Source organism: Castor canadensis, chromosome 9 (genome assembly GCF_047511655.1).
Source record: "Castor canadensis chromosome 9, mCasCan1.hap1v2, whole genome shotgun sequence".
Lineage (NCBI taxonomy): Eukaryota > Metazoa > Chordata > Mammalia > Rodentia > Castoridae > Castor > Castor canadensis.
The window spans coordinates 111,486,009-111,498,663 of NC_133394.1; the positions used below are offsets into that span (position 1 = coordinate 111,486,009).

The 12,655-nt window shown below is 41.7% G+C and overlaps 1 protein-coding gene across 4 annotated transcripts in view; it reads right to left on the reverse strand.

Moving 5' to 3' along the window:
- Cracd (capping protein inhibiting regulator of actin dynamics) overlaps positions 1–12,655 on the reverse strand; it is a 230,980-nt gene that overhangs the window by 43,556 nt on the left and 174,769 nt on the right. For all 4 annotated transcript variants that reach the window (XM_074042194.1, XM_074042193.1, XM_074042190.1 and 1 more), the window contains one exon: positions 3,663–3,834. Coding sequence is in view for 2 of the 4 variants with exons in the window: in XM_074042190.1 (XP_073898291.1) it covers positions 3,663–3,834 (172 nt within the window). In the remaining 2 variants the exon portion in view is untranslated. The remainder of the gene's footprint in view (positions 1–3,662; positions 3,835–12,655) is intronic.

A 12,655-nucleotide genomic window follows, 5' to 3' on the forward strand; every position in this document is an offset into this window, starting at 1 on the left:
AGTTACCGAATGCCTACTACATGCCAGACAAAGAGTGAAGGGCTGGACAACGTTAGGCCATAAGACTCACCCTAATGAAAAGGAAAGAAGTTGTGCAAACAATATCAGGGAGAGGGGCTTGATCTAGGCTGAGGGAGCCAGAGAAAGTCTGTTCCCCTAAGGAAGGCACCTTTGTGCAGAACACTGGAGAAAGAATGTAGAGGAATTATGGGGGAAAGAGGTAGACATGGCAGATAGGGTTGCTCCAGATAAAAGGATTACTATGTGCAAAACCAGCAGACTGGGATTCTAGTCACTTCTCTAACACTAAGAGTTCTGGGATTTCTTTAAGATTCAGTTTCCTCATTTATAAAGTGAGGTACTGGATAAAGACTAAAAATTACTCTAAATCTTTAACGTTTTACATTCCCACCAGCAACATATTAGGGTTCCAATCTTTCTGTATCTTTACTGACACTAGTTTTTGTGTCTTTTGGGTTGTAGCATTCCTAAGGTACTGGTGCTCAGAAGAAACGAGAAACAGAGTAAGTAGCATCCCAGTAAGTAGCAGAGCCTCAGTCAGGCAGCAAGAGGCAGGGAGACACCTGAGTCTCATGACCCGGGATCAGGAGGACAATGCAGGGCCCTGTGACTAGTTCCCTGGAATGCTGCAGCTTCCTTGAAAGGCAGAGTAGTGGACAGTTAAGAATGCACTGTTTACGTTTAAGCAGTAACTTAGACACTTATCAGCTATATGATCTTGGGTAAGTCACTCTGGCCTTAGTTTCTCATCTTTGAACTGGGGATAATAATGTCAATCTTAGAGGCTCATAGAAAATACTACATGAGTTCACCTATGTAAAACACATCATATTATGTTCAGTGAGTGGTAGCTTTAATACACGCCCTGGATATTCTCTATGACAAAGCGGTTTGTGGTCAAAGGAGTCTTGGAAATGCTCCATACCACACCCTTCTTCTTGGGGATCCACAGGGTGTATGTGCATAGTAAAAGCCCTGTAAAGTTCCATGCAAAGGGCTGGAGGTGTGGCTCAAGTGGTAGAGAGCCAGCTTAACAAGCGTGAGGCCTTGAGTTCAAGCCCCAGTACTGCCAAAAAAAAAAAAAAAATCCATGTAAAGAATCCTATCTAATATTTTCCCCCAGGATTTCCCAAACCTGTTTACCATGATGACCCTTCTGCCTTTTTACCTGTAACATGATCTATTTCAATACTTTTGAAGACTTCATATTAGTTGTGTTTAATTAACAAAGAAGTTGCATTAAATTGTTAAAAACTGACTGTGTTTTAGTGCTTCACTTTCCCCAAGGCATGTATACTTTAAAAGCGGCAGCTGAAGAGATATAAAGCCTTCTGGTCTAGAGAAAGAACAGAACGCTTGAAATTTCAGGCAGACAGGACAGATCAATGAGGAACTATTCCTGGCCACACAGACACTTCTAGAATTACGATTCTTGGAGCTCAACCTGTTAAAAGTTCAGCAACTTTAAATTCCCTCCCAGGGAAGAACTCCTGCCAGCACTGGCCCCAACCCCGGAGGACACAGTCCCAAACTCCCATGTGTAAGTAGCTGTGGAAATTAGGAAATTTTCTTTCCCATTGGACTGAAATCCGCCTCCTTAAGCCTCTACCCACAGTTGTGGAAATAGGCTTCTGGGTTTCAGTAAGAGCTTTCCATCATGGTAATAGCAAAATAAAAGGTTCAGAATTTTTTTCTTAATCATCTGACAGTGTAAAGTAGCATGTCTGTTAACGGGGACAGTAAACTGAAAATAAGTATTGTTAGAAATAACATTTTTAATCTGCTCCATTTGTAAACAGGACAGATATTAGAAGTGCAGCTATACTGCAAGCAATGCATATAATATTTACTTTGTGGGCAGGATTACTTTACAGTTGTCAATCTCCTAGAAGAGAAAGGGAATGCATATTTTTAAATTATTTCTATTTTCCTATATTTTATTTTAATTTAAAAAAATTTTAAAGAGACATTTAAAAAATTTATAGTCCAAAGTTTGTCATTCTGGCTTCCTTATTTATGAGATGGCTTTTTTTTAATATAACACATGTCTTATAAAATAGATTTATAAACAAGAGTCAATAATGAGAATAAATAACATTACCTACATTTTATAGAAATGTAGCTTCTTGATCTAATGTGGAGTTTTCCAAGTTATGCAAAACTTAAAAGGAAAATTCCAAGAGTTAAGATGGAAGATAGCGCTCAAATGGGAAGGGTCCCCAGTTCCTCTAGGGACCAAGACGATTCAGTAAGGCACCAGAGCCTAGGGAAAACCATACCCTACTACATAAAGGACGTGTGTTTCTTTGGACTGGCTTTCCACAGGTTAGCTTTCCAGACCCCAGCTCATTTTGCATTAAGTTGCTTCTTGGTCACATTTAGTAGTACCTGTACCTCCCTCTGATAGTGAGGCAAAAAAGATGTACGAACCTATTTTACAACTGAAGTAAAATCAAAATTGATTCACACTGGACACTACTCTCCTCCCTATCAGTGCTGACACTGCAGTCAGCAGTGGGTTACTTAGTACTAGCTATGCTCCCATTTCAGTCACATCTTTTCCTTATAGTTTTCTTAAGGATAAAATTAAATTTGATCATTTTCTTACCCTAAAGGGTAGAGAAGACAGAAAACCAATGCAGGCCTGTCAAGGCCAAGAGTCCATATTGGATTGAACTAACAGATGCTGTAGGACTTAACGTGAGCTGCTTGTCTGAGGGTTTAGTAACAGAGTAGTACTGACTGACACACAGCACCAGGAGTGTGTTTGTCTTTGACCTTGGAACAGACACGGGTTATATCACCCATTCCTCCAACATGTAACTCAGGCAGTGCTGGGCATCATACATCTTTCAGAAAGCTGAATAAAACCTGGTCCTTAACTTCATAGAATGGACAGTAGAGGGAGAGAGCAAACAAATCAATAATTTCTACAGAAAGTGACAAATTCTTGGCTGGAGCCAGGGACACAAAGCTACAGGCAAGGTAAGTAAATCTGATCTGGTAGTTAGAAAGCCTCACAAAGAGGCTGATTTCTAAGCTGTCAGCATCAAAGTGTAGCCCTCTGACTCGGACCTCAATTTCCAGCACTCAGGTGACAAAGTTCCCCTGACACTGTCAATGGCAGTGCCTGTGCTCTACAGGTGGAAGGAGGAGGGAGAAAAAGGGCGTGAGGAGGAAAGGAGGGAAGACAGGAAGGAGGGGAGAGAGAAACAAGACTGAAAAGGAGAAGTTAAAACCCCATCAAGAACACATTCCCAAAGCTGCTAAGATGGCCAGGGGTTTGAAGGGTCACCACTCTGTGCCCAATCAATCTGTGTCCTCCACTCAAGTGTGGCCACCCTTTCTTTGCTCAGTGATGGTCTTCCATCAGAACCTTACTAAGCCAAGCCTTCTGCCTGCAGTGAGAGCAGGGAAATGAATACCCAATTCCTGTGCACTGGGGAAAGACTCGTTTCCTAAGTCCTCAAGGTGACTTCTCCACACGCAGCACGCCAGGTGCTACCAGCCCAGCATGCCCTAGGTGAGACAGTGACGCTGTTCCTGCCTCCGGAATCCAAAACAGCACCTGCCTCCTTAGGGATCAGATTCTCCCTCTTGAGCCTCTGCCAGAGATAGGAAAAGAAAGTCTAAGTTATTACCTCAGATTGTCCTCCAGGGTCTCCTCATCCGAAGAGAAGTTCCCATTGTTGACACTCAAAGGAGAGTGGCTCTTCTTCCCCGACGATCCGGCCTGGGACAATGTAGTATCTTTCTTTTTCCTTTTGCCAAACAACTTCTTAAAAGGCTGGAATTTGCCTCCCTTCTTCTTGTCTGTGGATTGCAAGATAAACACACGCTGCAGTTTGATAAGGCTGTGCCTCTGAGCCCAGGAGCAAATTACAACTGAGTTGTCTCTGGCCAAGAGAGCCAGGGCAAAGAGCAGCCATAGGCCAAGCCCTGTGCCAGGAATGTCAGGGCCGGCCCTGGCGCAGATCATCACAGCATAAGCCACAGGCATGGTACACCATCTGTCCCCCAGGCTCCCAAGAAACATCTGGGAAGAACAAGAAGAGGTGGAGGCTTCATGGCCAGCCGGGCTCCTTTTCACACATGCCACATGAGGGTGGGGTCTGCTCTGTTTAACAAAGCACTTGACCAATGTCCTTCTCCAAGGAAGAAGCAGAGAAAAACATGTAAGTCACACAGGTGTTTTGAAAGACACAGCACTTCAACCATTCTGTGTTGGCCCTTATTAGATATGGAAGATAACTGTTAGCTCTTGGCACAAGCTTTGCCCCAACACCTTCTATCTCCATGTATTTCATTTTATCTCTTGTGTCTCTGAAAAAAACCTCTCATGAAGGACCTCAAAGGAGTTGCCATGAATGTCTCCCCAAAGATTATTGCATCTGGTCAGACTGAGGCTTCTGACAACATTTGCTATTTTTAGGTGACACCTTTCAGTTCTGTTCCTTTGGATACACATTCCTTCACATGGTTCCACTCCTACCTTGGAAAAGAAAACTGTAAATCACTGTCTTCCAGAAAAGCATCCTTTCTCATCTTTCCTTTTTCCTTAGGATATTTAGAGAGCCACTTCTCCAATGATCTGACAACCATTTTTAAAAATTGTTTAACCCTTACTAAGTACTGTTGCTCTAAGAACTTTATAAATATTAACTCAATCTCCATGACAACACTGAGGTAGGTATTAATGCCCCCTTTACCCCTGAGGAACCTGAGAAACAGATGAAACAATTTGTGTACGTTCTAGAAAACACTTTCTCTTATGGGGGGGCTAACTAGGGATTGAACTCAGGGTGTTGTGACCTTCAGCACTCCACCACTTGAGCCATGCCTCCAGTCATTTCGCTTTTAGTTTGTTTTCCAGATCGGGTCTTGCATTAACTTTGCCTGGAGTGGGCCTGGAACCGAGATCCCCCTGTCTCCACATCCGAAGTAGCTGAGATAAGAGGCGTGTACCACCATGCTCCGTGGGAAATACATCTTTGAAGCATGAGTCAGGAGTTCTGAAGAAGGAAAAAACAAAATGCCTTAAAAAAATGCCTGCACAAAGGGCTAGGGGAGTGGCTCGAGTAGTAGAGCACCTGCCTGGTAAGTGAGGCCCTGAGTTCAAACCCCAGTTCTTCTCCACCCCCACTCCTTCTGGAAAAAATAGCTGCACAAAACACATAGGTAGGACCCTCCCAGCTGACTGTTAGAGGCCCCAGAGCCCCACCTGCCACAACCTACAGAGGGTATCTGGGTATAGCAATGAGACCAATGATTTAGCAAGCATCTCACTTCCTCCCGTGCCTCACTGAGGTTTCATAAACAAAGTCGAGATGAAAAAGCAGTAGTTTGAATCGCTTACCCTAAGCAGCACGGCAAGGTGTGGAAAGAAAAATCACTCCTCACAAACAGTCTGGGATCTTAAGTACAGGTGCAAAGAGACCTTCAAAAGTCAGGGGCCCTTGAAACAACCTTGTATAGGATCACATTTAAAAGGAAAATATTTTCAACATGGCAGATGCCTCCTACACATAATTTACATTGTGCTAGCCATTTAGTCCTCAAAAAAAGGGTTAAATTATTTTTAGTAAATTATCTGAGAGACAAGAAAACATACAAAACAATTAATATTTTAAATTGGTAAAAACAAAAACATCAGAGGATTTGATTTCAGAATGTTTGTATATTTTTGCTGGTTCTTCATGCAAGTGTGAATGTCAGTGGTTTTCATGACACCTACTTTTGGTTTTTCTTGAGGAAAATCCTCTCAAATTTAAAACTTTGTATAGACATTGACAAAGTAAGTGAATACTTAGCAAATGATGTCCAGGCCGGAGACAGGTAAATGAAACCTGAATTCTAGGTTTGGTAGCACCATAGCAGATGGTCAAACAGCAATTATCCTAGTTCCACTTATTCCCACGATAAAATTCTCCATTTCTTTTTGTACCAATTGTTTTTTTTCTCCCACTGCAGAAATATCTAACCCCCAAACTTTCTAATCAGAATTATTACCAAAGATAACAGCAAAATTCCAGAAATAACAGTTCTGACATCCTTGCCCCACCACAGGCACACAGTCTAGCTTTTATTGACAGGAAAACAAAAATCATCATTGCAGTGGGTATGCTGATGTTTAATGGAGCTGGAACCAAGGGAGCTCATTCTAGTTAAAAACCAGTTAAATCACAGTTTTTGAATAGTTACAATAAACCTATTGTCAAACCAATAGGTTGACATGGTCTGTGTGCTAGCCAAGCTCACTGAGGTCCTCAGTACTGCCTTGCTGCTCTGAAAGGTGGGAGCTACTCTAGAAAACATTTAGCCGTGTTGGTCACATTGTTAGGGAAGATAGTGAACTGAGCATGGAAGGAGCTGGATAAACCAGAGGATGGAACAGGCACTGGAGAGGACACCAGGACACTGAAGCCTTCCTTGGAGCCCTGGGAGGCTTCCAGCAAGTGCAGAATGGCCTCCCATGATGGCTGATTGGGCTGCAGAGCTAACCCGTTTGAGGACAACCTATTAAGGACTACTTTGTGCTGCACCTTACAAGGGCAGTAACTTGGCATGAGAACACACGCGGGAGTCATCCTGGAAGATTTGTCAAAGTCCAAGTGTAAGCCAACACACTTCTCAAACTCTCTGGGACTGCTGTTTCAGCAATGCCTTGGTTATTATCATGAAGGGAGAACAGTAAAACCTAACCCAGCTCTGCATTCAACAACCAGCCCTTCCAATCACAAGAGAAAAGCACTTAGCCCTAAGGAGACCAAGTTCTCTTTAGGAGGACTCAGAACACAGCACGCCCTTTCTTCAGAAGCTACTCTAAAGTCTGTGTTTGGGGCATCTCAGCTATGAAAACTAATTTTCCCGTCTTCATTTCCAAATCAGAAATATCTTCGTACATTAAATAAGGTTTAAAAGTTTATTTTATGATTTTTATTACTGACTGTGGTGATTGATTAATTTTCTAGGATTAACTTTATAAGATTTAATATTGGTGTTTAGGCTATCCTGCACATTAAAAGGATATAAATCTTATAAATCAGAAAAGAAATTGTGTTCTTATTTATTTGGTACCCCAATTTATATTCTCAAATATAAGATCTCTCATATCAAAAAGCAATCTATGAAACATTTGCAATTCTAGGCTACAATAACCATTATGAAAATCTGAGTATGTCTATCAGTACCCATTATACAAACTATTTTTATGAACCGCTTATGATTCTGGAGCAGTATCTCAGCCTGGCTTCACAGAATCAACTAGATTAAGTGCATGGTCACCAGTAGCAGCTATTTTTTTGATAAATAACAATTGCTTCTGTGGCTATTTGTGTGGTACACAGATGGACCTAAAAGACCAAAGCAATTTTAACAATGTAATAAAACAGCACACTTTGAAATTCTAATGTAAAATGCCCCCAAATACAATTGCTATGTAGAGGACCAGCTTAGCCAAGTGTTCTCCAACACAGAAGACTGAAGATGACATTTTAGAATCTTACCCTACAACACTTTTGCTGGGTGGTTGGGGTGTGGGGGAAGGGAGAGAAGAGGAAGGAGGCTGTTATTACTATCAAATTTGGTTTTTTACTGGCTACCGCTCCAGGTGGAGGTTAGGTGTGTGGGTCCCAGAGGCAAAAACACTTGGCCCAAAGCCCGATTCCCATGTTTTATTAGCTTTAAAACATCTGCCTACCAGCCACTCCAGAAATTTGCCATTTTAAGCTGTAAGATTAAATTTATAGGTGAAAGGACAGTGGGTGCCACGTTTTCTTAATATTTCAGCAATTTTCTGCTGGAATTCTCCACATGAAAGAACATAGGAATGAATATATACTGCTCTAGGCAATCACAGTAATTCTCATTTTTAAAGTACTGAATTAAATTAATTTATTTTCATCATCCAATAATTTGGGGGGATTTTTTTCATTTAAAGTAGTGCTTCTTACCGATCATTTCATGGGTGTGCTATGCAACATATGATGCCTACACCATCATAATTACTAGTTTAAACAGGGATTCTAAAAGTTAAAAAATTACTGTGCAAGTCAAGTACATCTGATTCATCTTCTTTTTGTCATAAGGAAGCAATTCCTTCATTTTCATTTCTAACCCTAAAATAATAAAAGTAACTTTTCTGCATTGGAGTTCTGTGATCTGCATTCAAATAAGAAACAGAAATTTCCTTGACAGTTCATTTTCAGTACCATAAATGTCTTAACCTGAGGTTTCCCACAAGGTTTTTAAGGCCAGTACATTGGGAAGTCCAGATAAAATAAAGCAAGATACACTTCTTGACTCTGGGACCTTCCAGAGTCCTTATTATACAGCTACTTTCTTGTTCTCCCAAAAAACAAAGACTATGCAGTGCTTAAACTTATTTGGAGATTTGACCTTGAAAAGCTTCTTTGGCCTTGGAAACTTGACTTTCTTAACAACCATGACTTCAGTTCCTCTAAACACACTCTTGAAAATAAGTATCTCTTTTTTTTTCTTTCTTTCTTTATTTCTTTTTCTATTTTGCAGTGCTGGGAATCAAATCCAGGACCTTGTCCATACTAGGTAAGCACACTACCACTAAGCTACATCCCCAACCTTCATTATTTATTTTAAGTATCCTTTAGTTTCTTTAAGCACCATACATGTCACACACATAAACATTCACACACACACCTCTAAATCCCAGTGTACCCTGATCGGTAAACATGAATGAGTTGACTGAAACATTTTGGACTTTATTGGTTAAATATGCCTAATTACCTGAATCTTATAATTTTCCTAATTTAAAGGGAATTTTGCAATGCTTTTCTTAGCTCTCAGATATCTGAATGCTTTTGAGGAGAAACTGAAGTGAACAAAGATCACTGGACACACTCTGCGTCGTGTGGGTACAGTGAATATGTGCGGCCATCACATTTGTCCTGGACTCTCTACTTCTGGGACACTTTAATTATGACTAAGAAGTCGGTGACATGTCAGGTGGGCTGTGTGCCTGGCAAGACTGAGGACTGAGGTCCTACTTCCAGAAGAGGGGGGAGAGAGGACCTGGAAGCTTGTTGAGTTACAAGGGGAAAGAAGGAAGAGATTTGTCTTAATTTGGAGGAAGAATGGAAGGAGGAAGACACCTGCTACTATGTTGAGTGGGATTCCTTTAGAAGGGGGAGGAGGTCTCTAGAACAAGTGATGAGAGTTTCGGCAGCAGAGACTGACTTTCACAAGTCCAGGGTCAGAGGGAGAGTGTGGTGACTGGCCCCTCTGCAGGAACACCAGGCTCTGGAAGCTAGTGCACAGGCCAGGGTACGTGTTGTAGACCTCTAAAACAGGAGTAAAGCATGGGTTGCTTTGTTTCCTCAGCCAGAAGTGTCATTTTCTTCCTTCTCAAGTGAGGCAATTTTATTCGTTCTTCAAGAGTCTGTTATTAAAGATTATCCTCAAGTCCCCAACCCCTGTGACAATTCATCACACTGCTCTCTGGCTTGTGTGTGCTTCCCTCACACTTCTGTCTTCCACACCACATGTTACAGCTGCACTGTGGACCCCAAGTTCATGTGTGTAAAGTCTTGAACTCTCAGTACCTCAGAATGTGACTATCTGAAGGCAGGGTCTTTTACCTAATTAAGGCCAATTAGGTAAAAGGTAAAAATGATCATTTTACAATGGGCAAGTCCAACACAGCTGATGTTCTCATAGAAGCTCAGGATACCGTTGCACACGATGAAGCACGACTTAAGGAGAAGGGGACTACAAGGCAAGGGAAGGTCCGCAGAAGACACCAACCTTGCCAACACCTTGATCTTGGACTTTTTCTCCCAGAACTGTGAGGGGAAAAAAATTGTGTTAAGCTATCAGTCTGTGTTTAAACTAGCAGTCACAAACTAATAAACACACCACACTGTGGTTGTGTGACATTTAAGAGATCACCTCACTTCTGTGGTTGGGTTAACTCTGTGTCTTTGCATCTTTCAAGTGCTCTACTTTTACCTAAAATTCCTTTTCCCCTCAACCTGGAGGACTCATAACCATTTCCCACAGAGCCCAGGTGTCCCATTCTCTAGAGAGCTTTCCTTGAGCAGTCCTGCCAGAAAGAACGGCTCCCTCTGTGCTCAGGCACTATGGAGACATCCATGACAACACCAGAGCATGTGGCAGCTTTCCAGGGCTGTAAAACCAATGGGTGTCCCGGGGTCTGTGCTTTGCTTCTTTCTGTACCTTCAGCATCCAGCATCTCACCTCACGCTCAATAAAACACAGACCTCCTAATCCTACCTGCGTAGGCACAGGTGTTTTAGAAACCAGAATTTTTCAAATTGCAGAAAGATATATTTAGACTCTCACAGGGTCTGTGACAGCACAAACAGACAAATCAAACAGCATTTTTGGAAACATCAGAGTTCGCAAGAACAAATGAATTTGCGGCAGACTTATAAAGAACTTTTGGGACACTGATGGCACAGATAAAGGACAGTGATTCCTTTATGTTGCTCAGTCAGTCTGACAATCTCAAATGTTCTGAAAATGCAAATTTCTTCCAATATGACTGATGTATGCTATCTCACCCACAGAAGAAACTAGGAGAATGCAGAAAACTGTACCCTGAAGTGTGCTGAAGTGTGTAGGAACAAGACCAAACTTACACAAGCACACCCCCAAGCATCTTCTAGTGACCTCAGATTGCTGTGTGAGATGTGCCCATCCATACATGGTGTTCCAGGCTTTCATCTGACTTCAGATAACCCTCTTTCCCCATCTCCCCACAGCGTGCCACCTGCAGCCCATCCACTGCCCCAGTCTGCAAGCAAATTTCAGGAATTCCTCAACAGAAGGTGTCATATTTATTATATGTAGGTGTTTCTAACCAGTTATGTCTGTGCCTTTTTTTAAAAAAAAAATTAGGTTCCTATCCTTTTAAAATTAGAGTTAGAGTTTATTCCTTACAGACTAGTGGAGTTGGGACAGTACTTTATAATCAAATACGATATTTTGGAAAAACATCAAGATTCACATTGATGACAAATGGATTTGTGCCACACTTACAAAGAACTTGAAAGTTGTCATTGTCACTAATGAGCTTTTGAGGTCAGTGATGCCATAGTACTTTCCCCATAAGCTCTGTGCTTTTCATACCACCATTTTGCTTAACATGTTGAGTTTTTTCCCCAATGCATATATCACTTCATGACACAACAGTTTATGCCTGAACAGAATCTCCTGGAATGGCCTATACTTACCTAGGTTTAGGTAAGGACCTGCAGATGAAAATGGAGACTATTTGGCTGTTTCTTGCCCCCTCCCATACCTCAAAACCACATACATTTTTACTTTTTTTGGTTTTTTTTTTCCTTATTGGTTTGTCAGAACCCGCTTTTACAAATGTTTCACAATTCACGAGGAAAATCAAATAATAGAAATAGTAACAGAGGCAGGGAGGATTTCTGATGTGGAGCCTCAGTGTTTGGACACATTTCTCCCACATACTGGAAGAAGTGTAGGTGGTGGTTTCTCTCACCTCCAGTTTCTGCTGTTTGAGTTTCAGAGGGTGCTGTGAATCAGTCACTGAGTGGAGAATGCTGGCAGGGAGCTGCCTGCTACCTGGCCTTTCATAGCCACTGCAACAACAAGCTACCTCAGCAAAGGCTACCTCTTTCCAAAGGCTGAACACATGAAAATCATGGCTATTAACACATACTGAACACTCAATACCCAGAGGATCAGTGCTGGGCCCAGCTCACAAGACTGGGGGACAGAACAAACCTGTGAGTACATCTGAAGGGTCACCAGGGAAACAAAACCAGTAGGAGATAGACAGATGCTCTCTCTCTCTCCATCTCCATGTACGACAGGTGATCTATTAAGAAATTTAGTGGAAGGTATTAGCTCACACCAGATGGGGATTGGCCAGGCAAGTCTGAAATCTACTGGGCAAGTCATGAGGAAGGTTGATGTTCACAGACACAGACGAAAGCTACTGACCACAGGTGGAATTTCTTCTCTCAGGAAAGCCTCTGCTCTCCTTTTAAAACCTTTCGATATGTTGAATTAGGCCTGCCCAGATTATTTAAAGCCAGCTGACTACGGACTTTAATCACATCTATAAAATACCTTCACAGCAATACCTTAATTAAACAGCATTAGTTTGATTAATAACTAGAGACAATAGCCTAAGCAAGTTGACACAACAAAAAGAACAGTACTCTCCACCCTTTGTCAACTTGGCACCCATATACATGTCCTTAAACTATACTTAATCTCCAAAGACAGTCAGACGTGTGCTGACATGGTGTCCAACAGCCCACATACATCTGAAACACACTAGTCTCTTCCCAGAGGAGGATGCAAGTCTTTGGGTGATGTTCACAGTCTCCTGTAACTTAAAAACTATGATATAAAGTTAACTATTACCATTATTATATCTTATATTGGGTAACAAAATAAGATAGGGAAGAAAACAAAAATGCTTGGTTAATATATATACAAACATTCACAACAGAATAAGGAAGAAATACATCTGTAAGAGTCCTTTCTGTAAGTAGGCATGTGGACGTGGCTGGTCTGTCTAGCTATTTTCTAACCATTTGATATTCCCTTTGCCCTCAGCAAAGACCTCAGGTGATTGTGGTGGGAAGACTCCACT